Source organism: Eptesicus fuscus, chromosome 11 (assembly GCF_027574615.1).
Source record: "Eptesicus fuscus isolate TK198812 chromosome 11, DD_ASM_mEF_20220401, whole genome shotgun sequence".
NCBI lineage: Eukaryota > Metazoa > Chordata > Mammalia > Chiroptera > Vespertilionidae > Eptesicus > Eptesicus fuscus.
Genome location: NC_072483.1, coordinates 62,269,090 through 62,292,214, shown reverse-complemented (window position 1 = coordinate 62,292,214; position 23,125 = coordinate 62,269,090). Strand labels below are relative to the sequence as shown.

The window sequence follows — 23,125 nt, the reverse complement described above, 5'->3', positions numbered from 1 at the left end:
TGCCCAGGAACCTCTTTCTAGTGCTTGTTCGGTCTCTGCTGGGCCACCCACCCCTTCCCAAGGAGGTGGTGCCGGCTTATCCCCAAGGTCCTTTCAAACCCATGCTTTGCCCAGAGCTGTCCAGCCCAGACAGAAGGGGAGCCATGTGGGGGGTTTAAATATTCTCTTAGCCACATTAAAGAAAAGAAAACAGGCAAAGTCAATTTTTTAAAACTATATATTTTTATTCATTTCAGAGAGGAAGGGAAAGGGAGAGATAGAAACATCAATGATGAGAGAGAATCACTGATCAACTGCCTCCTGCACGCCCCCTACTGGGGATCAAGCTCGCAACTCGGGCATGTGCCCTTGACCAGAATCGAACCCAGACCCTTCAGTCCACAGGCCGATGCTCTATCCACTGAGCCAAAGTCAATTTTGGCCCTAGCTGAATCTGGGGTAGAGCTCAGTGATCTGGGTTTGCCTATCCAGCTAGGGCCAAAGTCAATTTTAACAATAAAATTTATCAAGCCTTATACATTCAAAAGATTGCCATTTCAATAGGTATTCAATAAAGAAAATTATTAGAATTTCCACTCTGTGTTTCTTACCAAGGCTGATAATTCCGATGTGTCATTGACACTCAGGGCCCATCTCAGTTTGGATCAGCCATGTTTCAAGGGCTCCGTACGTAGGCTCATAGCTGCTGTATTGGGCAGACCATGTTCTCAGACTTCACGTGTCAGAATCACCTAGAACAGAGGTCGGCAGACTTTCTCTAAAAGGCCAGATAGTGATATTTTAGGCTCTACAGGTCATGCAGTCTCTGTTGCACCTACTCATCTCTGTCTATGGGTGTGGCCGTGTTCCAATGAAATGTTGTTTATGGATTCTGAAACTTAAATTTCATATCATTTTAATGTGTCATAAAATAGTCTTCTTTTGATTTTTCCAACTGTCTAAAAGTGTAAAAACCATTTTTAGCTGGTGGTGGACCAGTGTTTACCCACCCCTGACCTAGAGGACTCGGCAAACCCAGATCACTGCACCCCACCCCAGATTCAGCAGGTCCAGGGCAGGGCCTGAGAAGGTGTACTTCCCACACGTTCCCAGGTGATGCTGATGCTGCGGGGCCAGGGAACACACTTTGAGAACCGCTGGTCTAGAAGAGAGTAAAACTGATAGAAAAAGTGGTGTTTTAGGTGCGGATTTTGGTCTCACAGGAACCTGGAGTTAGCTGGGTGGAAGGTCGCCCCCCCCCCCCCACACACACACACACCCTCAGACCTGTCTCCTCCTCCTGAATCTTCTTTCCCTAGCTTCTGGCTGCTTTTCGTGTCCTGCCTACCTGGAATGTGTGGTGACCGAGAGTCCCTTCCGGGGAGATGCCAGGATGGGTTACACTGGCGACCTCCTCCCTTAGCCCTTCAGAGAACCCAACGCTGCTGACCATTCATTCCCCTTGTTTTCTTACTCCTCTGACGGAGTCTCATCCCCCAGCCTGTCACTTGTCACATCCCCCCACCACCACCCCCTTAGGTTTTGCTTTCTTCCTTCTCTTCCACTTTCCCACACCTGCTTCCGCCCCTCTTTCTTCACCTTGATGTCCTGGTGCAAGGCAGGTTTGCCTGTTTGACATTCTGACTTCTTTCTCCCTCTCTTCAGGAAATAAGGGAGCCGTGGGGGTGTCGTTCATGTTCAACGGAACCTCCTTGGGGTTTGTCAACAGCCACTTGACTTCCGGAAGCGAGAAGAAACTCAGGTAATAGCGTTTGTTCCTGAGAGCCTGTGTCAGATTTTTTGTCCAGACAGACCTCACACCTCTGATAAAGACGGACTGCTCAGGCCTCGGCTGGGACCCTTTGAGGGCTTTCCCCGTGGTCTCTTCAGAGGCAACTGCAGCTCTGTGTGGAGGAGTCTCGTCTGAAGGGCAGAGCAGACATTTCCTGTGTCATTAACCGAACAGACACCCAAATGCCACTTCTTTCTAAAGGGGAGAACCTCCTCTGGGGCACACTGACAGATGCCAGTTGGTCGTGAAGACAGCCATCTAGAACAGTCACGATTCTGATTCCCGTTGAGCACGTGCTCCCGGGGCCCGGGCCGTGGTCTGCTGCCACAGAGCCAGAAATTCAAGTCTTGGTTCCCCTCCTGCCCCTCTGATGTCCCACCATGGAGGAGTAGGGAGCCCTGTGCTAAGATGGCTGTTTTGTCATTTAATCAGGCGAAACCAAAACTATACGAACATTCTCCGGTTTCTGGCTCTGGGAGACAAGAAACTGAGTCCCTTTAACATCACTCACCGCTTCACCCACCTCTTCTGGCTCGGGGACCTCAACTACCGTGTGGAGCTGCCCACCTCGGTAAGGAGCTGCCCACTGGGGCTGGGGCTGCGCATTTGGGTGAGGAGCTATCTGCCTGGGGCTGGGGCTGCCCACCTGGGCGGGGAGCTTTCCATCGGGTGAGGGGCTTCCACCTGGGTGACCAGTGTCTGTCGGGCTGGCCTGCAAGGGACAGAGGCTCCCTTGCATTGTCACAGGGCAGAGGACCATGGAGACACATAGACCGAACTGGGCCAAGGCAGCTACTCCACCTCTGAGACTCAAAACTGTTCCCATTGCGGAGTGTCCGCCTTTCTTTATGGGTTGCCTGTGCTCATGCCTAGTTCCCACATGCCTGTCCCTGCTGCCCCTCCTCACCACCACTCTGCCTCTGTCCTCCCACTGGCTGGCTGCACCCCTCAGCCTGCCAGTCCCAGGTCGCCAGCAGAGGCTGAAGTCTGACTTGAGCAGCTGTTTTCTCCCCAAATCACAGGTCACTGTCCAGCCCAGGGAAGCCATTCTCTAGGTTGGATGCCCACCCCTGGTCCAGTGAGCAGTGGTCAGAGGGCCACGTGGCACAGATGCAGCCTTGCACCCTCGGGAAGGGAAGCGGGTGGACAGGCATGGCCACTGGATGCATCTAGAACCAGATGAGGTTGTTTTCGTGTTCCTGGAAGGAAGATGGGGCAGGAGCCAGACCTAGGAGCAGAACCGAGCCCGTCTGCCCAGAGACCTTGGTTAACTGCCTGTTGTGTCCGTGTCTAGCTGCCATGCTGTGACCTACTTTTACAGAGCAGAGGGAATCCTGGGGCACAGACAGGCCAAGGAAAAGGCCTTGGGCCTGTTACAGATCACGGACAAAGCTGGAATTGAACCTCGACTTTCCCACTGTCCCACATCCCTCAGCCGTCTCCGCCTCCCGCTGCCACAGCAGCTCTGCAGAGACTGGGTGGCTTAGGGCCCGCCATGACTCCCTGACCACTCCCTCCCCTCCTTCCTCTCAAGGTGCTTCTCATGGCCCCTTTCCTTCTCTCCCTCCTACTGAGCAGGCAGATGAGAGAGGGGTGGATAGGGACCCTTCACAGTCTAAGGGGCTGTCACAGCCATTTACTCACCAGGAGATGACCAAGTGCATTGGTCAGAACAGAGGTAACAATTCTCGGGAGAGAGGACTGCTGGCTTCCAAGGCCAGCACATCCTCTGGATGTCACACCGACTCCAGAGGTCCCAGCCCAGATCACAGAGGCCTGATGGGATTTCACATCCTTTCATGGCCTTACAGCAGGCTGGCTCATTTCCCAGAGAGAGAGAGCAATAGAGACATACCTACATACCTAATGAAGTGTTAATAAGATGATATTAAAAGACAATATGAAGAAATAAAATGCCCCTCAGCAAATTTGGAATAACCGGGAACTTATGTTATCAGGTTGATATTTCACTATTGCAGGATTTTCCCTGTAAAAATGGTTGAGCTAAGAAGCACCAACCCAGCAACCCCAGGTGGGGGTTGGGGGCTGGGGGCTGGTGCAGCACCGAGGCTCCGGGGTCTGGTGCGGTGGGCAGCAGGCGAGGATGTGCCTCCTGAGCACGTTGGTGAAGAGGGGTGTCTCACAGTGGCCATGTCCTTGCTCCAGGAGGCAGAAACCATTATCCAGAAGATCAAGCAGCAGCAGTACACAGACCTCCTGTCCCACGACCAGCTGCTCATGGAGAGGAAGGAGCAGAAGGTTTTCCTGCACTTCGGTAAGAACTGACATCCTCCCCGGGACCCTCTCCAGCCATCGTTCTGTCTCCCCTTCTCCCCGAATATCCTCAAGGGGCGGTGGGGAGAGGGGTGTTATGTCTGGAGGAGAAGGAAACTTGGCCAGATGTGAAACGTGGGAATGAAAGCTGAAACCAGGGTTTTGTTTGGTTTCAGAGGAGGAAGAAATCACATTCGCGCCCACCTACCGTTTTGAAAGACTGACTCGGGAGAAATATGCCTACACTAAGCAGAAAGCCACGGGGGTGAGTCCTCATAGACACCTCGCCTGCCCTCCATCTCCACACTCCTTGTACATCTCACTGCTCTTGTAACTGTTCCTATAAAGGTGAACAGACGGATGAATGTCCTTTTCCACTAGGCAACAAGAAAAAGAAGAAAATAGAAATCTCATGTAGATTGTGTCATAGAGCAAAAACCTCTAAGGAGAGGCTGAGCAGCCAGATTTAGACACTGTGAGGAGTTGGACTCATGACTCCTACAGTATTTACCTTTTATCCAGGTATTTGAAGATTCTGAGAGGACTTAAAGTGTTATTCCCTTAACTGGTTTCTGAAGCTCACTTAGCAAATATATATGCTAATCTGCCAAGTGATTCATCATTAAACAAGCTTCTTGCTGTGACTTACCAGAGCCTTTGTGGACTTATGAACATTGTATTCTCCTTGAGGAACTTCAGGTGCCAAACTTGATTGATTATGGAATATCAGTTAACATCAGATGAGGCCACTTGTGTTTCAAGTAACTGTGTTTGGGGAAAGCTGCAATAAAGCATTTATTTATTTTTGTTTGACAGATATTTACTGATGACCTGTGATGGACTGGGTACTCTGCTAGGTGAGGGAGATCAAAGAGGAGTGGGGTGTCTGTCCCCCAAGAGTTTAGAGTGGGAAAGACAAAACAAGATAAATATACTATAAGACTGTGACAATGACGGATGCAGATCAGATTGCCATGGATTAAAAACTAGAAAATCAGAAGGCAGAGCTGGCTTGGAAGGATAAAATAGAGCTTATTTTTTAGACTTATTGTACAATATTTGTGGAAAATCTCAGAAAACATCCAGAAGGCAGTTAAAATACTAGATTGATGCTAAAGAGAAATGCCAGGGCTGGGTCATAGATTTGAGAGTCGTCTGCAGAGAAGACAAAGAGTGAGCAGAAATTAGTAGAGAAGAGCTAGGGACAGATCTGAGGTCCATCGATGGTAAGAGATGAGAGGAAGAAGCAGACAACAAAGGAGATGGAAAAAGTATGCTTGGTAGGTGGTGGGAAGACCAACCGCACAGCTCAGCATCACAGACTAGTGGTAACCAGTATGAAATGTGAGTCGAGAACGTGTGCCAGTCACGTGACCCTGCCTGAAGAGCTGGACTTGTGGCTCAGAGTTTTCGGTAGACATTAAAAGAACAATGTGCACAGAGTCTTAGAGGTGAAATCCAGGCTGCAGGAGGACAAGGTAGCTCTTTACCAAGGCTATGCAGATGAGTCACTGGTGGAGTTTTTCAGAGATGCAGTTGTCTGGGACTCATCCCCACAGGTTGTGATCCAGTAGATCTGGAGTGGGGCCCCACTTTCTATATCTTTGTGAAGCTCCACCGGTAATTCTCCGGGGTGGCCAATGCTGAGAACTGCAAGGTTAAAGAAATGACAGTTTGGCAGAATCTATGCAACTACACATGCATCTACCCCGTGATTAAGCTATTCCACCTTGGTTTATACACAAGAGAAATCAGTACATTTGTTCACCAAAAGACAAATACAAGAATGGTTATAGCTTTTTTTACAATGTCCAAAAACTGAAAACAATCCTACTTCCATTAACAGTAGAATGGACAAATGTGGTGTATACATACAGTGCAATACAACCACAGTAATTATGTGAAAGAACATCTATATGCAACAACATTAGTGAAAGAGGCCAGACAAAAAAGAGTATTTAATTGCCCCTTGAACAACTCAGGGGTTAGGGTGCTGACCCCATTCAATAGGAAATCCATATATAACCTTTGACTCCCCCAAAACTTAACTATTAATAGCCTACTGTTGACCAGAATCCTCACCCATAACATAAATAGTCGATGAACACATATTTTATACATTATATGTGTTATATATTGTAGTCTTACAATAAAGTAAACTGGAAAAAAGAAAATGTTATCAAGAAAATCAAAAGGAAAAGAAAATAGATTTATAGTACTGTACATATTTATTGGGGAAAAAATCTGTGTATAAGGGACCTGTGCAGTCAATTTGTGTTCTTTGAGGGTTGACTGTATATTGGATGAGTCCATGTATAAGTTCAAGAGTAGCCAAAATTAATCAGTGGGGACATTATTCATAATAGTGTTCACCTCAAGGAGGTGATAGTATTGACAAGGAAGCGACAGGGAACCTTTTGTGATGACGGAAATTTTCTAAATCTTGATCTGGGTAGTGGTAAATGGATGTATGCTAATGTAAAAATTCCTCAAGCTATACATTTAAGATTAGTACACTTTACTGTATGTAAGTTGTACCTCGGGTTAAAAAACACACACACATAAATGGACAGTCTAAAAGTAAAGGCAAAAAGAGAACATTCTTGAAAGAAAATTGATAAAAATAAGAAAAGAAAAATATTGAAGGTGATGGCAAGGGTAGGTTCCTTTAGGATGAGTACCTTTACATTCGTAGGCAGAGGAGAAAGAGCTGGAACTTAAGGAAATAAGGATATTGATTAAAGAGGATTGTTATCATTGCCAGGTTGCCTTGTTAACCATACCCAATTGGTTAGGTGGTAGATGGATGGGTGGGTGGGTGGATGGATGGATGGATGGATGGATGGATGGATGGATGGATGGATGGATGGGTTGGTGAATGAATAAGTAGATGGATGGTAGGATGAATGGATAAGTAGATAGATGGATGGATGTGTGAATGGGTGGATCAGGTGTACTGGCTGGAGTATGTTATTAAAGGAAGTAGCTGGAGAAGATAAGCAGAGACTAGGTTGAAAATACTGGTAGAGAGGTTTATCTGAGTTAGAAAAAAAAACAAGAGAATATAAAAATACATGAGATTCTGAAATAGTGAGGAGGATAGGTAAGGGAGCACAGCCAGGTGAATCAATCTTTGTTCTAAAGCTGGAGTCCAGGGAGTCTGAAAGTGTGGGGCATGGCAGTGGAGTTGGGACTTGAAGCAAGCAAAAAGGGTTTAAAGCCACCTACAGGTAATTCTATAAAGAACCAACAGCAGATGAAGCCAAGGGTTATGAAGGCCACAAGTTCATCTTTTCTTTTACTGATACACATATTTTTTAAAGTTGCAGGCATTTTACATAGCTTGTGACTTTGATTTGCAGATGAAATACAACTTGCCCTCCTGGTGTGACCGAGTCCTCTGGAAGTCGTACCCCCTGGTGCATGTGGTGTGTCAGTCCTATGGTGAGTGGCATGCTGGGAGGTTCAATGCCCTAAGTAAAGGGCTCTGATCTGTCCATCTGTAAAATGGGAGACTCCCTGCAGCCCTAGTCAGGTTGGTCACCTGAAGAAGTGGGTGTATCCTCAGTATTTCTAGAACTGTGTTCTCTCTCTTTCCCACTCCAAACTGCTCTACTGCCTTCTCACTGGCTCCTTAAAAGAGTTGTCTACCCTCTGTGTCTACACTTCATCACCTCTACCCTCTCCTGATACTGCCAGTCCTTGTGGGATGGGGGAAGGTGCCATCTCTCTTACCAATGAGCTCAGTGATTTAAACCCCCATCCCATTCTGGGCCATGAGCTTCTCACCAATACAACAGAGTGCTTAGACCATGAAAACCTAGCATAGGCACATTTTAGCTATGGAGGAGACGGTGTCACACACAGTTACTGAGACTTTTGAGTGTAGTTGTGGAAGGTCAGTGAAATGACAGGTACAAAACTTCTGGACGCTTCCATCAGTGTGAGTTGATTTCTGCTATGGGTTTGCCATCTTTGGTTTGACCAGAAGGGTTTCTCTTTCCTTGCTCAGAAATGCCTTTCTTTCCCTGCAGGCAGCACCAGTGACATCATGACAAGTGACCACAGCCCTGTTTTTGCCACATTTGAGGCAGGAGTCACCTCTCAGTTTGTCTCCAAAAATGGTAAGTGGTGGGCAGTGTCCGTCCCTTCATATTCCACAAAGACAGGGGCCTCGGGCACTCGTCTTCTGGTAGCAAGAGTCAATTGTCTGCATTAGATGAAGGCCCCTTCTTCCAGCAAATCCACAGTCTGTTTATCTGGTTTCTTCATGTCCAAGCCACATCATGATTTCAGTCCAAAGCATTTTCTTGCTCTCTGTGGCAAATACATCAGCCTTTTAAGTCTTGAGTCTAATACAGTCTTTAAAATTAGGTAAATGAGTGTTTTCTAAGGTGTGGCACGTCTCCCATCAAAGACAATCCTAGATGGGTCCTTGATACCATTTATTAGTAATACATTTATCTTAATATGTTTTAAGTTTATCTCTTCTGTGTAAGGCAAGAAACACTGATTTTTCCATTTAGTCTTGTGATAGATGTTCTTAAATACGTTTATTAAAGTTTAAAAAGTGAGTCTAAAGAAAATTTAAGTCGATATTAGTGCAGCTTCATGATAAGCAGAGATAATAAAAATGTGAAGATGGGATGCAATGACTGACTAAATAATACTTAGATTTACAGGTAAGTTTTCAAAAAACCAGCTCAGCCCTGGTCACTAGGCCACCCTCATCCTAACAATGGCTGGTGTTCTCTCTGGCATGTCCAGCCCTGGGCCTAGGGGACTGGGGAGCCATGTTATCACATTCTCTACCAACCCCCACTTCTGTGGGCAGCAGACAGTCCAGACTCATTTATGAAGGTTGAGCAGGGGGCTCAACACAGGTTGGAAAAGCCTGTATCACTGTGTCCTTTGTGCTATGATGGATGTAGATGAGGCTGCAACAGTCTTCCTGGGATGCTTCTCCATTCTGTTGGGTCTAACATTCCTGGCCCCAGCGATGTGGCCTCCCCACTCCATGCAGCTATGACCCACCATCCTGTCTCCCTCCTAGCTCTGGCCACTGTGGCTTTCTAGAACCTTCCACCTCTTCCCCACCTCCCACCCATCTCTCCTATCTCTGAGTTCCTGCAGCATTGATGAGTGGCCCCTGCCATTGCACCCTCGATGAGGACCCTCATTGCATCCTCAGTGTCAGGCTTGCCCTCCACAGGGACTCAGCCCCTGTACATGCTCACAAGCCCCCATGACCTGCATTGAGTGTTGGTTGAACATCTACCTAAGCAGAGCCTGGCCTAGATGCTGTGGGCTTAAAAAAAGAAAGGAAAGCTAAGTAAACTAAGCCAGACAAAAACACACAAGTACTGCATGGAATCACTTATGTGTGGAAACTTTTTTAAAAATCAGATTTCATAGATCATGGAAACAGAATAGGATGGTGGTTGCTGGGGCGGGGGGTGGGAGGGAGGTGAAGGAAATGGGGAGATGTAGGTCAAAGGGTACAAACTTCCAATTATAAGATAAAGAAGTTCTGGGGTTCTATTCAGCCTGGTGACTATAGGTAATAATACAGTATAACCGTATTGTATACTTGAAATTTACTGAGAGAAGATCTTGAGTGTTCTCACCACACCAGAAATCCCCACAAAACAGGTGGTGATGGATGTGTTCATTATCTTGATCTTGGCAATCACTTCACAATGTGTATGTGTATAAAATCATCATGTCATACATTTTATTTATTTATTTTTTAAATATATTTTATTGATTTTCTACAGAGAGGAAGAGAGAGGGACAGAGAGTTAGAAACATCTATGAGAGAGAAACATCGATCAGCCGCCTCCTGCACACCCCCCACTAGGGATGTGCCCGCAACCAAGGCACATGCCCCTGACCGGAATCGAACCTGGGACCCTTGAGTCCGCAGGCCGACGCTCTATCCACTGAGCCAAACTGGTTTCGGCCATGTCATACATTTTAAATATGCACAATTATGTTTGTCAGTAACTCCTCAATAAAGCTGGGGAAAAGAAAAAAAAAAAAACAGAAAAGAAGGAAGGATGTGAAAGACAGAGGAAGGAAATGTCTGTCCTTGCTCTCAGGTGGCTCAGAATTTATATGGAAGGTCAGAACACATGTTCAAAACCAGCCTAAGAATGCTTGCAAACGCATTTTCTAAATGAATAGCGTTGAGAGCAAGTTCTCAGCATGAGTGAGTGGAAGAGCTCAGAGGTCACAGTGCCTGAGGAAGGAAGAGCAGGGATCCCTCACAACCTGAACTTAGAAATGAGGTGGATTTTGGTATTCGGCTGCTGAGCCATCAGACAAGTTCTCTTTGCTGGAACTAATAGGGAGACTGAGGCAGTGAGCTTCAGGGCATTGCCCGAGGCCATGTAGCTCTAGTACCAAAGCTGAAAGCAGCTCTGATCCTAGAATTCTTGGCTGTTCTCACTCTGTCCCACCAGTTTGTGATTCGTCACAGAGGCTGTTACCGCCATGGGGACACTCAGTGTGGGTGGTGTGACTTTGGGGAAAACTTCTCTTCCCCCTGGACTCCCACCTTCCTGGACCCCAGGAAAGAACGTGTTGAGGGGCTGGGGCTGATTTGAAATGCTCCATCTCCAGGCACACTGTGGAACCCAATCTCTGTTCTCACCTGTTCCAGGCCCCGGGACTGTCGACAGCCAAGGGCAGATCGAGTTTCTCAGATGCTTTGCCACCCTGAAGACCAAGTCCCAGACCAAATTCTACCTGGAGTTCCACTCGAGCTGTTTAGAGAGTAAGGGGTCGTTGGGCTTCCTTTGGTTGCAGCAGGCACGACTCTGCGTCATAATGAAGCTTTGCCCCATTTCTCCCTCTGGGATGGACTCAAGGGGGGTCCGAGAAGCAGGGCTACAGATGGAGGATACAAGGGGACCCCTATAATGTAGCCTGTGTCTAGTAGCCCCAATATTTCTGAATGGATTTCAATTCCCATAATGGATCGTGGAAGAGATCTAGACGTCTTGGCTTTACAAAGCAGACCACTGCTGCTCCAGGGACAGGGCAGTCACTAATGCACTGATCCCTCAGCCTTGTAGGCAACTGGGCAGCTGGATTCTTCCCTTGCCCCTTAGAGTAAAGTATAGCCCACCTGAGGGTCCCCCAATCCAGGTTCTGAGTCAACCAGAGGGTCCTGAGTGAAGGTCCAGAGGTACAGGAGGCCAGGACCAGGCCCCAAGCTGCCTATGCTCTGTCCTACACCATGGGCACTTTCCTAGGTGATCTGCAGCATCCGAGAACAAGCTGGACATGACCGGCCTCCTCTCTGCCATCAGTTAGCACAAAACGCTCTTTCCAGGTGGCACCTCTAGGCATGTCATCTAAAGCTGTTCTGTGTGAAAAGACCCGTGTGGTGTCTAGCTCTCTTCGCTGAGATGGTCTGGGTAGTGGTGGTGGTAGCAGGGATAGAATCAACTCCATCAGAAGAGGTGACAGGATGATGGGAGCTTCCAGAAATCAGGAAGAAGACCTGAGCCCCCAGCTGCAGGCTGTTCCACCCCCGACTCACCTGGGCCCAGTCCTGGTGAAAGGCCCACCTTCTCCACAAACTCTCCAGGTCCCAGTTCACCAAGCAGGGCCAAAGCTCTTCCAAAAATTATGAGGATTTTCATGTGGGTGTTTTTAATAAACTATCAAGACATTTGCTTGCATTTCTATGGAAACAGCATATTCGAGGAAGCTTAAATTAGCTTCTCAAAAGGCTGCTATCTTGAGTGGCGTGGGAGAGCTGTCATGTTCCCTAACCTCCTTGTCTGAGAAATGATGATTTCTAGTTGCCTGGTTTGTTGCAAAGAGGAGCCAAAACGGAGGGAAATCTGATTTTCCTAAAAATAACTAGAGCCCATTGGCAAATGACCATCCCCTACACCAAAACAGAATCCCCAACAAGCCCAACTTCTAAACGATGCTGTGGCCCCTACAGAGAGAGGCAGACAGTATCTTCATTGATCCAGTGGGCCGGCCCTGGGAGTCTGTTCTGTCTGGTTCTTATTATGTCCTCTGAGAACCAGCCGTCTTGTCCTCCAACAGGTTTTGTCAAGAGTCAGGAAGGAGAAAATGAAGAAGGAAGCGAAGGGGAGTTGGTGGTGAGGTTTGGTGAGACCCTTCCAAAGGTAATTCAAGAAGAGCACATTCCCAGGGAGGATTTTGCAATTACCCAGCCAGCAGGGCTGGGCAATGGCAGAGCTCTGGGGGACGTGACCAGAGGGAGTGGACATCCCAGGGGCCAAATGTGGGAGAGGCCCCACAGACGTACCCACCTCTGGGCCAGCTCTCTTTTAAGGTAGCTTGTAGCTTGCTTTCAGCGATGGGTAAACATGAGCCTTTGTCTAGTGGCCCCAATATTTCTAAATGGATTTCAATTCCCATAATGGATCGTGGGAGAGATCTAGGGGTCACTTTGGCTTTACAAAGAAGGAAACTGAGGCACATCCCAGAGAGGTTTGTTCACGGTCACATGATTTCAGCAACAGACCCCTGAGGCCCCAACTCCCCTGCAATAGTCCTTCCGCCTGGTCAGCCACAGCTCGGAGGGTCAAGTGAAGGTGTAGAGAGGAGTCCACTGGCTCCTACACGAACACTGAATGCAGAGAGAACTTGCTACGACCATGACCTGTGTGAGCAGAGGGTTCTAATTAAAAACATGTAGGCAAAACTTAGTGGGAGCACATTCATGTTTATTGCAGAAAAAAAATGGTTTTCTACCTGAAACCCAGGACTGTTTTTATGATGTGAAATTTATGGTGGACACATCTCGATGTTCATGCTGGGTGCACAGTAGAGAAGGACCTGCTTCTTTGTCCCATAACCAGGGAGGGGTACATAGAGGGAAGGTATAAGTCTGGGGAAATCTACCACATGGGTGGGGGTCTCAGGCTTTCCCTGGAAGGTTCTTTAGAGGTGCCACGCTAGATGAGGTTTGAAGGATGGCTTTTAATAGCTAAAGGGAGCCATCCTCTCCCAAGGCTCAGGTTTCAGGGGCTGGGCTGCCCACACTGACATTAACTGTTGATTGGAACCAACTCTTGGGCCACACACACAAAGGCCGTATCATCTCTTGAGCAGAGGCCGATGCCCGAATCGCAGTCTCCTAATTAGGGTACACTCTGATCGGGGAGTGAGGCGGGAGTGAACTGTCAGGGTCCTGGGCTGTTTTCGGGTACTGCGTCCTGGTGGTTCTTGGCTCCACGGTGACATCCTGCCTTATCCACCCTCCCCACCCTGCTGCGTCTTCTCCCAGCTGCTCCCATGCAGCACCCAAATGGCTTCTTTTTGCCTTTGTTTGTCGGGAAGAATATCAGCATCCCAGTCCCTGCAGCACACTGTCCACTTCCAAGACCTGATGCTCCTCCTGTCTCTGTCCCCTCCTCTCCACCCACCGCCACCTCCCCAAGGTCTCTGTCCCTCCTTTCTTCTTGCTAAAGCATCTTGATTCCTAATGAATCTTTCTGGAATGCCTGCCTCAGCCTGGCATACCCTTCTTTATCCTGTCCATTCTCTGCTGTTGCCTGGGATGAGCCTAAGCTCCTCGGCGTGGCTCCCAGCCCCTCCGCCATCTCCAGCCTCATTTGCTCCCCCAGCACTCCCTCCTACTCCCTGAACCCTACCACCCACCTCTCTTACCTCCTCCTCTCTCTTCATCCTCTAAAACCCCTTCAGGACACCCTGACACTCTCTCCTGCCCCACCCCCCGTTGCCCCCACCATGGTGAGTGTGTACCCACAGACATTCCTCAGACACCAGTCACCTTGCTCCCCCTGCTGCCTGAGAGGGCAGGGTCTTCCTGCATCCGCTGCACCTGGCCCAGGGTCAAACTTCTAGCCGGCCATCATGACAAGTCAGTGAACGGAGTGGTTGGTGTGGCTCTGGAACCCCAGAATGCTTAGAGCCCCACTGCGATGTCCAGTCATTTGTTCTGGAACTTTCTGTCAGTCAACATGGCACTAGGCCTGCACCAGGGGTCTCTGTGTATCTATGGGTGGGAAGGAAGGGGACAGCCTGGAGCAAGGTAGTTGGGGACTGGGGACCTGTGCCTGTCATCCTCCATCTAGCTGCAGGACACTCCAGACCCGCCCAGGGGCTATGCATGGGCGGACACAGAGGCCCCTCCTGCCCAGATGGGCACAGCCTTGTGGTGCCACCTTCCCTGCAGCCTCCATCCTAGAAAGGGCTGAGGGAGAATTGTGCCCTGCCGAGGAGCCTGGGATGGGGTGGTGCCTTCAGACTTGGTTTCTGGTCCTGTCCCATTTCCTCATCAGCCTGCCCCCACTCCCAGGATCCTGGGGACTGCAAAGGAGGGAAGGGAGACAGAAGGTGGGGCATTCTTTGGGTCAGGCCCTGTCCCTGGGCCCCGGAGTGCAATGTGATGGAAGGGGACAGGAAAGGAAGCTAATCCCACCTGGCTGTGTAGGGGGTACCCATGGGCTCCTTCCTGCTCTTTGGGCATGAAAAGCAGAGATTCAAATTTGTCTAATGACTACATCTACCGGCATGTTTTCTCCAGCATCCCCTCCTCTGGGCTGGCGGCCCTCACCTGCCTATCCCCAACTTGTCACCTCTAATCCCATGCGTTTCTCTTTGCAGCTGAAGCCCATTATCTCCGACCCCGAGTACCTGCTGGACCAGCACATCCTGATTAGCATTAAATCCTCCGACAGCGACGAATCCTATGGTAAGGGTCCCACGGGTGCCATAGGTGCCACACTGCTGTTGGCTGGTGGCCTCTGGTGTAACGGGCATCTCCATCACAGAAAGCCCACCTGCCTTTCCCCATCCTACTCTCCTGCTGATCCTTTCTCCATCTCAGGGCTGCAGGCGGACAGTAACTCCTAAGTCATCCTTCTTGCCCCTTCAGGCTTCTGGGAGTAACAACTAGTAGCCACAGCCCCTCCCATTTACTAAGACTTTCCTGTGTCAGATTCTGTACCCAGGGTTTTGCAGGAATTTTAAATTTTAATTCTGCCAAGACCTTATGAAGCAGACAGTATTCTCCCAATTAGTCGATGAGAAAACTGAGGCTCAGAGAGGTTAAGTGACTTGCCCACATCACACAGGTCGGAACTGGTTGAGCCCTTATTGGAACCCAGGTCTGCCCAGCATTGCTCAGTGCTCAGGCTGGTGGCCCCACCAACTGTCCTACTAGAGAGGCTGTGTCTTCTGTAACGTCTTCAGCCTTTCCATGGCTCCCGCCCAATGTCACGTTCACGTTCACCCTTACACTTGGTACATTCAGGGTGGCTACAGCATGGAGTGAGAGGGGTAAGTGGCCAGAGAGAGGCTGAAGGCAGAAGCCAGATCAAGCCAGGCTAGGGGCAAACACTTTATCCTGGCAGTAGTAGGAAGCCATCAGAGAGTCAAACAACTCAGTAATGTCATCAGCTTTCCATCTTACAAGTATGTGTTTGTAGTGATCAAGATGAGAGACAAGCCCTGGCCGATGTGACTCAGTGGTTAGAGTGTTGGCCCACGCACCGAAGAGTCATGGGTTCGATTCCTGGTCAAGGGCACATACCTGGGTTGCAGGTTCAATCCCTGGCCCTAGTTGGGGAACATGCAGGAGGCAACCAATCGATGTCTCTCACATTGATGTTTCTCTCTCTCTCTCTCTCTCTCTCTCTCTCTCTCTCTCTCTCTCTCTCTCTCTCTTCTCTCTCTCTCTCCTGTCTCTTTCCCCCTCCCTCCCTGCTTACCACTCTCTCTGAAAAGCAATGGGAAAAAATATCCTCCAGTGAGGATTAACAACAACAAAAACACAAAAAGATGAGAGATGAAGGGGCCAGAGTGAAAACAGTGACAGTAAAAATGGAGAGATGGGATAAATTTGAGAGGTGTGAAGAAGGGAAATGTTTGCCCAGCTGGCATGGCTCAATGGTTGAGCATTAACCTATGAACCAGGAGGTCACGGTTCAATTCCTGCCTGGGCTATGGGCTCCATCCCCAATGTGGGGCCTGCAGGAGGCAGCTGATCAATGATTCTTTCCCATCATTGATGTTTCTATCTCTCTCCCTCTCTCCCTTTCTGAAATCAATAAAAAAAATTTTTAAAAAAGGAAAGAAAATAAGGGAAATGGCTTGGCCTTGGGAACTGAGGCAAGTGGGTTGTTGAGAATGGCCCCACACTTCTGGTCTCGTTACCTGATCTGGGTCAGCTGTGAACAGACACAGGAGATTGACAAGGCACAGCCAGAGAAGTGAGAGGACAGGCTGTGGCGTTGGGGACACTGTCAGAGTTGGTTTGCGAAGAAGGCAAGGTTATGATAGCAGATGTGCCGAGAGACCCAACAAAATAAAAACCAAACAGCGGTCCTTAGACAGAGTGACTCAGGGGCCATCCCTGTACTTGGAGAGGCAGTGTTCACAGTCAGTTAGGGCGAGAATGGCGGTGAGGAAGCAGAGGGTGTGAGGGAGGCAGGCCAGAATGTGAACCTGGTCCAGGGAGGGGGTTTGTTTGCAGTGGAGGAATTTGAAGGTGCTCAGTGCTGATGGTGGAAGTCAGGAAACAGAAACAGGCAGAGACACGAAGGGTGCCCGTGGGTGTTGGTCGCCCACTGTGCAGGCTCTGCCAAAGCCCTGGGACTGAGGTACAGTCACTGCTCTTGTTTGCAGAGGTGAGGACATGAAGTGACTTGTTCAAGGCCATGTAGCTACTGAGTGACTTTAACAAGCTACTGTGTGACCTTGGACTTGAACCTAGGCAGTCCAGCTCCAGAATCATTCCTTTTACCCCTTCCCAGTGCAGCACTAGAAAGAGGGTCCCCGAGCCAAAGCAGAGGCAGGCAGAGCCTGGGGGGTGTTCTGGCTCCGGATCTGAATCTCCTGTTCTTCTCAGTGGGACAAAGAGAAAAACGCAGTGGCAGGAAACAGGAACTCAGGTCTGATGGTTCCATTTCCTTGATCAAATACTGTATTCTTCCTTTGTTTCCTCTTTTTGATATTCATAAACAGCAAATCATGATAATAACGAAGAAAAAAATCCACCAGTAGTCTCATTCCCCTCTACAGAAATCCTTTTTATTTTTGTTTTACACTTCCATCCTCATCCATAGGCATAGGTCCTAGATTTCTAGATTTCTAATCATCACAGAGATACCATTTATATTCTGCTTTCCTCACCTCGTATTAGATAAGACCAGGTTTCCATAACCCTCCTACATGGTCTTTGTGATTGTGGCTTTTCGTGGCTTCATAGTATTCCATGGGTTTGCTGTAGCCTCATTTTTCACAGTCGTCTTTATTCCTGTTATTGAGGCTCTGCCAGTTACTTTTGTTAGTGTTACCAATAATGCTGAGATGGATCTCTTTGGGGACATTCTTTGTTCTCCTGAAGCTACATTTTTTTATTCTTTTGGATCATCTTTTTAGGATGAGTTCCATATTTGCTGGCCAAAGGGTATACATATGCTGGTGATTCTTGGCCCTTGTTAGCAAACTGATTGCCGGAAAGGCTGTCTTGCCATGTGGACCTTGCCATGTCCCAAGGTCCAGGTTTCCCTGAGCCTCGCTGGCACTGGGTATTTTTCTTCCTTCTGTTTTGTGCTAAGTTCATGTCTGTGAGAGAGTCTCTTTGTGCTGCTTCATTTGCATGTGTGATGGCTTTGGAGGCTGAATGAATTTCCATTTATTGAAATTAACCAGCTACAGTTCTCTTTTGTGTGAAATGACTGTTTGGGTGATCTGCCTATTTATCTGCTGGGGATTTAATTTTGAGGAGTTCCTCGTGAGTTCAGATAAAATCCCTCCTTTGTGAAGCTGACTGCAGTGAATGGTCCCAGTCAATCATCTCATCTTCGTGTGTTTTTTTCCCCCCTCTGTGTAGAAGTTTTAAACTTTTATATTCTCTCACCTGTCAGTCTTATTTTGTCATTTCTGACATAGCTTCAAGCCTTAGAAAGTTGTCATTCCCTCCAGCCAGCAGATTAGTATTTAATTTTGTTTTTCTGGATTATCTCTGATTTAACTTTTTTTCACAGCAACTAATCTACATGGAGTTCATTTGCTATAAATGTTGAGATGCTTTCCCAGATTACTGAGGAGTTGTTCTAAAATGTTTATTCGATGATCCCTGCCTTAGCCATCATCTTGAACGACTGTCTTTGGTGGTAGAACTAACTCTCCAGGCCAAATTCACGGTGTTTCTCCTGAGAAATAGCAGGGTCTTGACATTACTGTTGTCCCCTCCATGTCCCCAGGCGAGGGCTGCATTGCTCTGCGGTTAGAGGCCACCGAAACACAGCTCCCCATCTACACGCCTCTCACCCACCATGGAGAGATGACAGGTCACTTCCGGGGGGAGATCAAGCTGCAAACCTCCCAGGGCAAGATGAGGGAGAAGCTATATGGTAAGTGGGCATCTCACACACACACACACACACACACACACACACACACACACACCCGCTCCCGCCCTGCACCTCCACCCTCGTCAGCGCTGCGGGGTTAGACAGGAGTGAGGGTTCTCTCAGCAAAGCTGTTGAATATTCTCTCTGAGGGCCAGGCATCATCCTTGTTTGATAGATGGGGAAACTGAGGCACGGAGAGGTTAAATAATTGACTGAAGGTCATATACCAAGAAAGCAGCCAGCCCAAGGTGAAGTGCAGGTTCACCCAGAGCTAAGCTGAGACTGTAAACGTGATGGGGTCCTGCCTCACGTGGACAGTGAGACAGCAGGGCTCACTACATGTGGACCCTCGGCTCCTCAGAGGGCGCTGTTCCATCAGGGGTGCTGCCTCCCATGGGCGTGGCCCCCCTTCCGCTCTGTGGGAGCTCCTTTCTCTAGCAGGACTGTGGGTTGGAGTGAGGGGGCATCGGCACCTCTGCAACCACATGTCAGTCAGAAATGAAGACAGGGTCCCAGCTGCCCACAAAGAGGTTGGCTTTGGTACTGGAAGCTCTGGGGGAGCTGCCTTCTTCTATTTGTTTTATTTGGATCTGCCCAGAACAACTGGCTTGTTTTGTCCTTTGCCAGCACCAACAGATTGGAAATGTCACATGAAATGACCCCTCTGGGTCACACGTGTCAATTCTCCTCCCTCTGAAGCTGACAGGCATAACTAATCAATCACTGAACTCATAGGAGGCCTCAGAATCTTGCTTAGCCCACCTCCCCAGGCAGTGGAAACCTCTGCCATCCTGGCCCAGATCTGCATGCTGAGCCCTCACCTGCTTCTTCCTGCCTCTTCCCTTGCAGACTTTGTGAAGACTGAGCGGGATGAGTCCAGCGGTCCCAAGTGTCTGAAGAGCCTCACCAGCCACGACCCCATGAAGCAGTGGGAACCTGCCTCCAGGTAGGGCAGGGGGGTTGCCAGGGCTTCACAGACTAGCTGGCCTAGCAGACTCAGGACCAGGGAGAGTAAGTGGAGCGCAGAGAAACTGAGAGCCCAGGAGGAAAGAAAGCTCAGCCAGGAGAGTCGCTGTCCTGACCACAAACCCATGTCTCTGGGGGTTAGTGTGACTGGACTAGGCCAGGAGACTCCTCCATGTTGGAAACTTCAGTTCCATTCAACAAACATGGGTTGAGCACCAACTATGTGACAGGTTCTAGAGAAACCAAGGCAGATTAGGTGCCATCCCTGACTTAGGGACTCAGAGCTCCACCCAGGAGAAAGCACCTGTGAAGGTGGCTGCGGGGAATGGTTGCCGTGTCTCCTGGGACAGCAGTCTTGGCTCCGTGGCCACAAAACCCATCCTGTTCCTAGGGGAGAGGCCACTGGGGGAAATGAACGCAGGCTGCTCTTGGCAGAGACTGGGCTGGCAATAACCCAGAATTTAGAAGAATCCCCAATAACAGAGTCACCCCAGCTCTGACGTGGTCTCAAATCCCAGAAAGAAGCCCGTGAAGGCTGTCGTGGTCTCTTACCTGCCGAGGGAGCAAAGCTGTGCCATTGGCTGAGCGAAAATCTAAAAGCCTCTGCAGAGCCCCGTGCCCCTGCTGGTCCCTACACTGCCTGTCCTTCCAGTCAGCCCTCGCACACACCACCCACCCACTAGGAACAGGGGAGCTCATGTCTCCAGCCCGTTTCCTCATCTACATCCAATCTCAGAGGGTTGTAGCCACGGATGCTAAAGTATTCCCTCTCCATCTTTTTCTCCCACTATTACCCACCAATGAAAGCATCACAGCTCTCACATGTCTGCTCTGCTCCAGAGTCAGGGTCAGTGTAGGTCTACAAATTATTTCCTTTTGACTAGTATTAGAATTAATATTTGTTAAGCAGGCACTAACAGCTGGGAGTGAGCTGTGCACAGAACCAGGCTGGCTGAGCAGAAGGGAGCTGGAAGGCTTCGTTATAACCTGAATACTCAGAACTCTGCCTGTTTGGTCTCATGACAGCCCTGTCTTACAAGGACAGCACTTCTGTCACCAAGAGGCAGCACAGTGTTGGTGTCTCAGGTCCCCTCACCCGGGTCTGGGCCATCCCCTTGGCAGCTTTCAGTTGACTTCCCATGTTCGAGGCTTCAGCCTTGACCTTTGTCCCCTCATCTTCAAATGCCCACATGGCCATTTCTATTCTCACGCCTCACATACAAACGTGCATGCTGATGTGTCTCAGGTGGAGCTCTCCATTTCCTCCACCCCAGCCTGCCCTCCCCCCATGGTCACTCGGCCCCACCAGCCTCAACAGCTTCTCATTCTGTTCTCCCCGCTTGCTCATAAGCCCTCCGATGGTTCCTGGAACAGTTAAGGGCCTCTCGCCTCAGGGCCATTGCAATTACTCTTACCACTGTCTCCCCCACTTCCTTCTTACCTGCCTCCTCAGATAGGCCTTCCCTAGCTACCCTATGCCCAGTGGGTCCCAGCGCTCCTGCAGTCTATCCCTGCCCCCTTTGTGGCTCTCATTCAGACTTCGGCACTGTATAAATCCCATGCATCTCAGTCACTGAGTTTTATTTGTCTCTCCAACCAGATCTGAGATCCATGAGAACAGAGACTATGGCTGCCTTACTCACAGCCATATTCCCTCTGCCTGGCCCAAGGCCTGGTGCACACTAGGCACTCAGAAACTACTGTTGTATGAATGAATGAATGAATGATGAATCAATGAACAAATGAACAAACAAATCCACTGCCCAAAAAGTGAAGGAGTTGAGGAGATCCTGGGGGGTCCTGAGGAACAGCAGAAGGCACCATCCTCAGGCTGGAACTGACTTGTGACTTTGTATGTCTCCCCCACAGGGTCCCTCTCTGCAGTGGCTCCAGCATCACGGAAATCATCAACCCCAATTACATGGGGGTGGGGTCCTTTGGGTACATAAAACAGACCCTGTCCCCTGACCAGCAGCCCACAGCCTGGAGCTATGACCAGCCACTCAAGGACTCCTCCCTGGGATCTGGAAGGGGAGAGACCCCTCCAACACCACCCTCCCAACCACCCATATCACCCAAGAAATTTTCATCCTCCACAGCAACCCGGGGCCCCTGCCCCAGGACACAAGAGTCAAGGTGAGTGTTCTCTTCACCAAGACCTCTCCCTTCCCTGCGTTTTCACCGCTGGGAAACCCAGCCCTAGAACGGAAGCTGCATGAGGGCAGGGGTATAGGTCCACTTTAGTCTCTGACTCATCCTTGGGACCTGGAACACAGTAGACATTCAAGAAATAGAAAAATTTAAAGATACGGTCAAGAAAAATACCCTCCTATAAAAACTACATTTATTGAAAAATACATTTCTATAACCAGTGAACCCTTTAGGCAATTTCTCACTCCCTCGAGGCCCTCTGGGGCACAGAGGTGGGAATTTCCATGTAGAAGTCCCTCTCCAACACCAAGTTCCCTTCTCTCTTCTTAGCCATGAGGTGCCTGTCCCCAGGTGCAGCTTTCCCATCTCTCCTGTTAAGGAGAGTCAGAAAAAGCAACAGCTGAGCCTGGGAATACCAAAGGGAGAGAGCAGCTAGCCTACAAAGCGGGGGGGGGGGGGGGGGGGGGCTTTGGCTGTGAAATTTCAGCAAAACTTCAGCAAAGGCCAGGAGGTTAGAGAAAGATGACTCAGACAGCATGTGTCAGAAGGAGGGAGCCAGGGGTGAGCCCAGGCCAGGTAGCCAAAGCCACAGGCACCTCTCATATGTGCCACCGTAACCAAGAAAACCATTCATAAGCACCTCATGAAACATAAGATAGGGAGTTGCGCAAGTTTCTAGTAACCATGGATGACAGATGGAAATGAAAAGTGCAGAGCCCAATTAACAATGATCGAAGATGCGCAGATTATCATTAGCATCGTCTTTCCTTGGTGGCTGTCTTTACTGTTTATAATGACTTCAGGGGGCTGCTCTCTTTTGTGAGCTCTTACATTCTTCAGTGATGTTTTCTGTCACTTCCTAGTAGCCAGGAAAGGGAATGCTGTCAAACAGTATTCTCCCTCATCTCACCACTTTCCCACCTTTTTGAGGGGCAGTTTACAGTTTTATTCTTTAAGCTTTTTATCTAAAAAAAATTTTTTTAATGCATAAATAAGTGGAAGGAAGGAAGGAATAGAGGATATGGCAGTTGGGACAGGAGAGGACAGGACAGGATAAGTGAGCCGGAAATGTGTTCCCTCCAGTTTCATGGGTGACAGCTTCAGAATGGGGACATCTGTAGGCAAGGGGCCCCCAGGGTGGCATTCTAAGCTCACTACTCACCAAGGAGGTGATTAGAGGCAAGAAGCCAGCAGCTCCCAACCCTGCCTGCAGCCCTCTTAACTGTTTTCAATCCCTGGCTCAGCCTGAGCAAAGACTGTGGAAAAGGGGGTGTCACCAGCATCCTCCATGGCACCTCACCATTGCCCTACACATAAGTAGGATGACCAGCCATCCCAGTTTGCCCAAGCCTGTCCCTTTTTTGCACTAAGAATCCCACATCCTGGGAGCCCCTTGAATCCTGGGCAAACCTGAACAGCTGGTCACCCACCGAAGTCATGTGGTTAGAAAAATGGCTCTTCTCAGCCCCTGCTCAGTGTTTCACTGCTTTAGAAAAGAATCAACTCCAGAATCGATCTGTGAAGTGGAGTCCTTTTGCCACAGGAATTAACTCTGTGCCATGGATATTAGTTGGTTTGCTTACTC

The 23,125-nt window shown here is 49.1% G+C and overlaps 1 protein-coding gene across 1 annotated transcript in view; it reads left to right on the top strand.

The window, feature by feature from the left end:
- The window catches only part of INPP5D (inositol polyphosphate-5-phosphatase D), a 97,028-nt gene that overhangs the window by 68,688 nt on the left and 5,215 nt on the right, over nucleotides 1-23,125 (top strand). Inside the window, exons 14-25 of the mRNA XM_028140589.2 lie at nucleotides 1,645-1,741; nucleotides 2,204-2,342; nucleotides 3,938-4,046; nucleotides 4,222-4,310; nucleotides 7,408-7,489; nucleotides 8,080-8,169; nucleotides 10,710-10,823; nucleotides 12,116-12,198; nucleotides 14,669-14,756; nucleotides 18,274-18,423; nucleotides 19,273-19,369; nucleotides 21,259-21,525. Coding sequence (XP_027996390.2) covers nucleotides 1,645-1,741; nucleotides 2,204-2,342; nucleotides 3,938-4,046; nucleotides 4,222-4,310; nucleotides 7,408-7,489; nucleotides 8,080-8,169; nucleotides 10,710-10,823; nucleotides 12,116-12,198; nucleotides 14,669-14,756; nucleotides 18,274-18,423; nucleotides 19,273-19,369; nucleotides 21,259-21,525 — 1,405 coding nt within the window. The remainder of the gene's footprint in view (nucleotides 1-1,644; nucleotides 1,742-2,203; nucleotides 2,343-3,937; nucleotides 4,047-4,221; nucleotides 4,311-7,407; nucleotides 7,490-8,079; nucleotides 8,170-10,709; nucleotides 10,824-12,115; nucleotides 12,199-14,668; nucleotides 14,757-18,273; nucleotides 18,424-19,272; nucleotides 19,370-21,258; nucleotides 21,526-23,125) is intronic.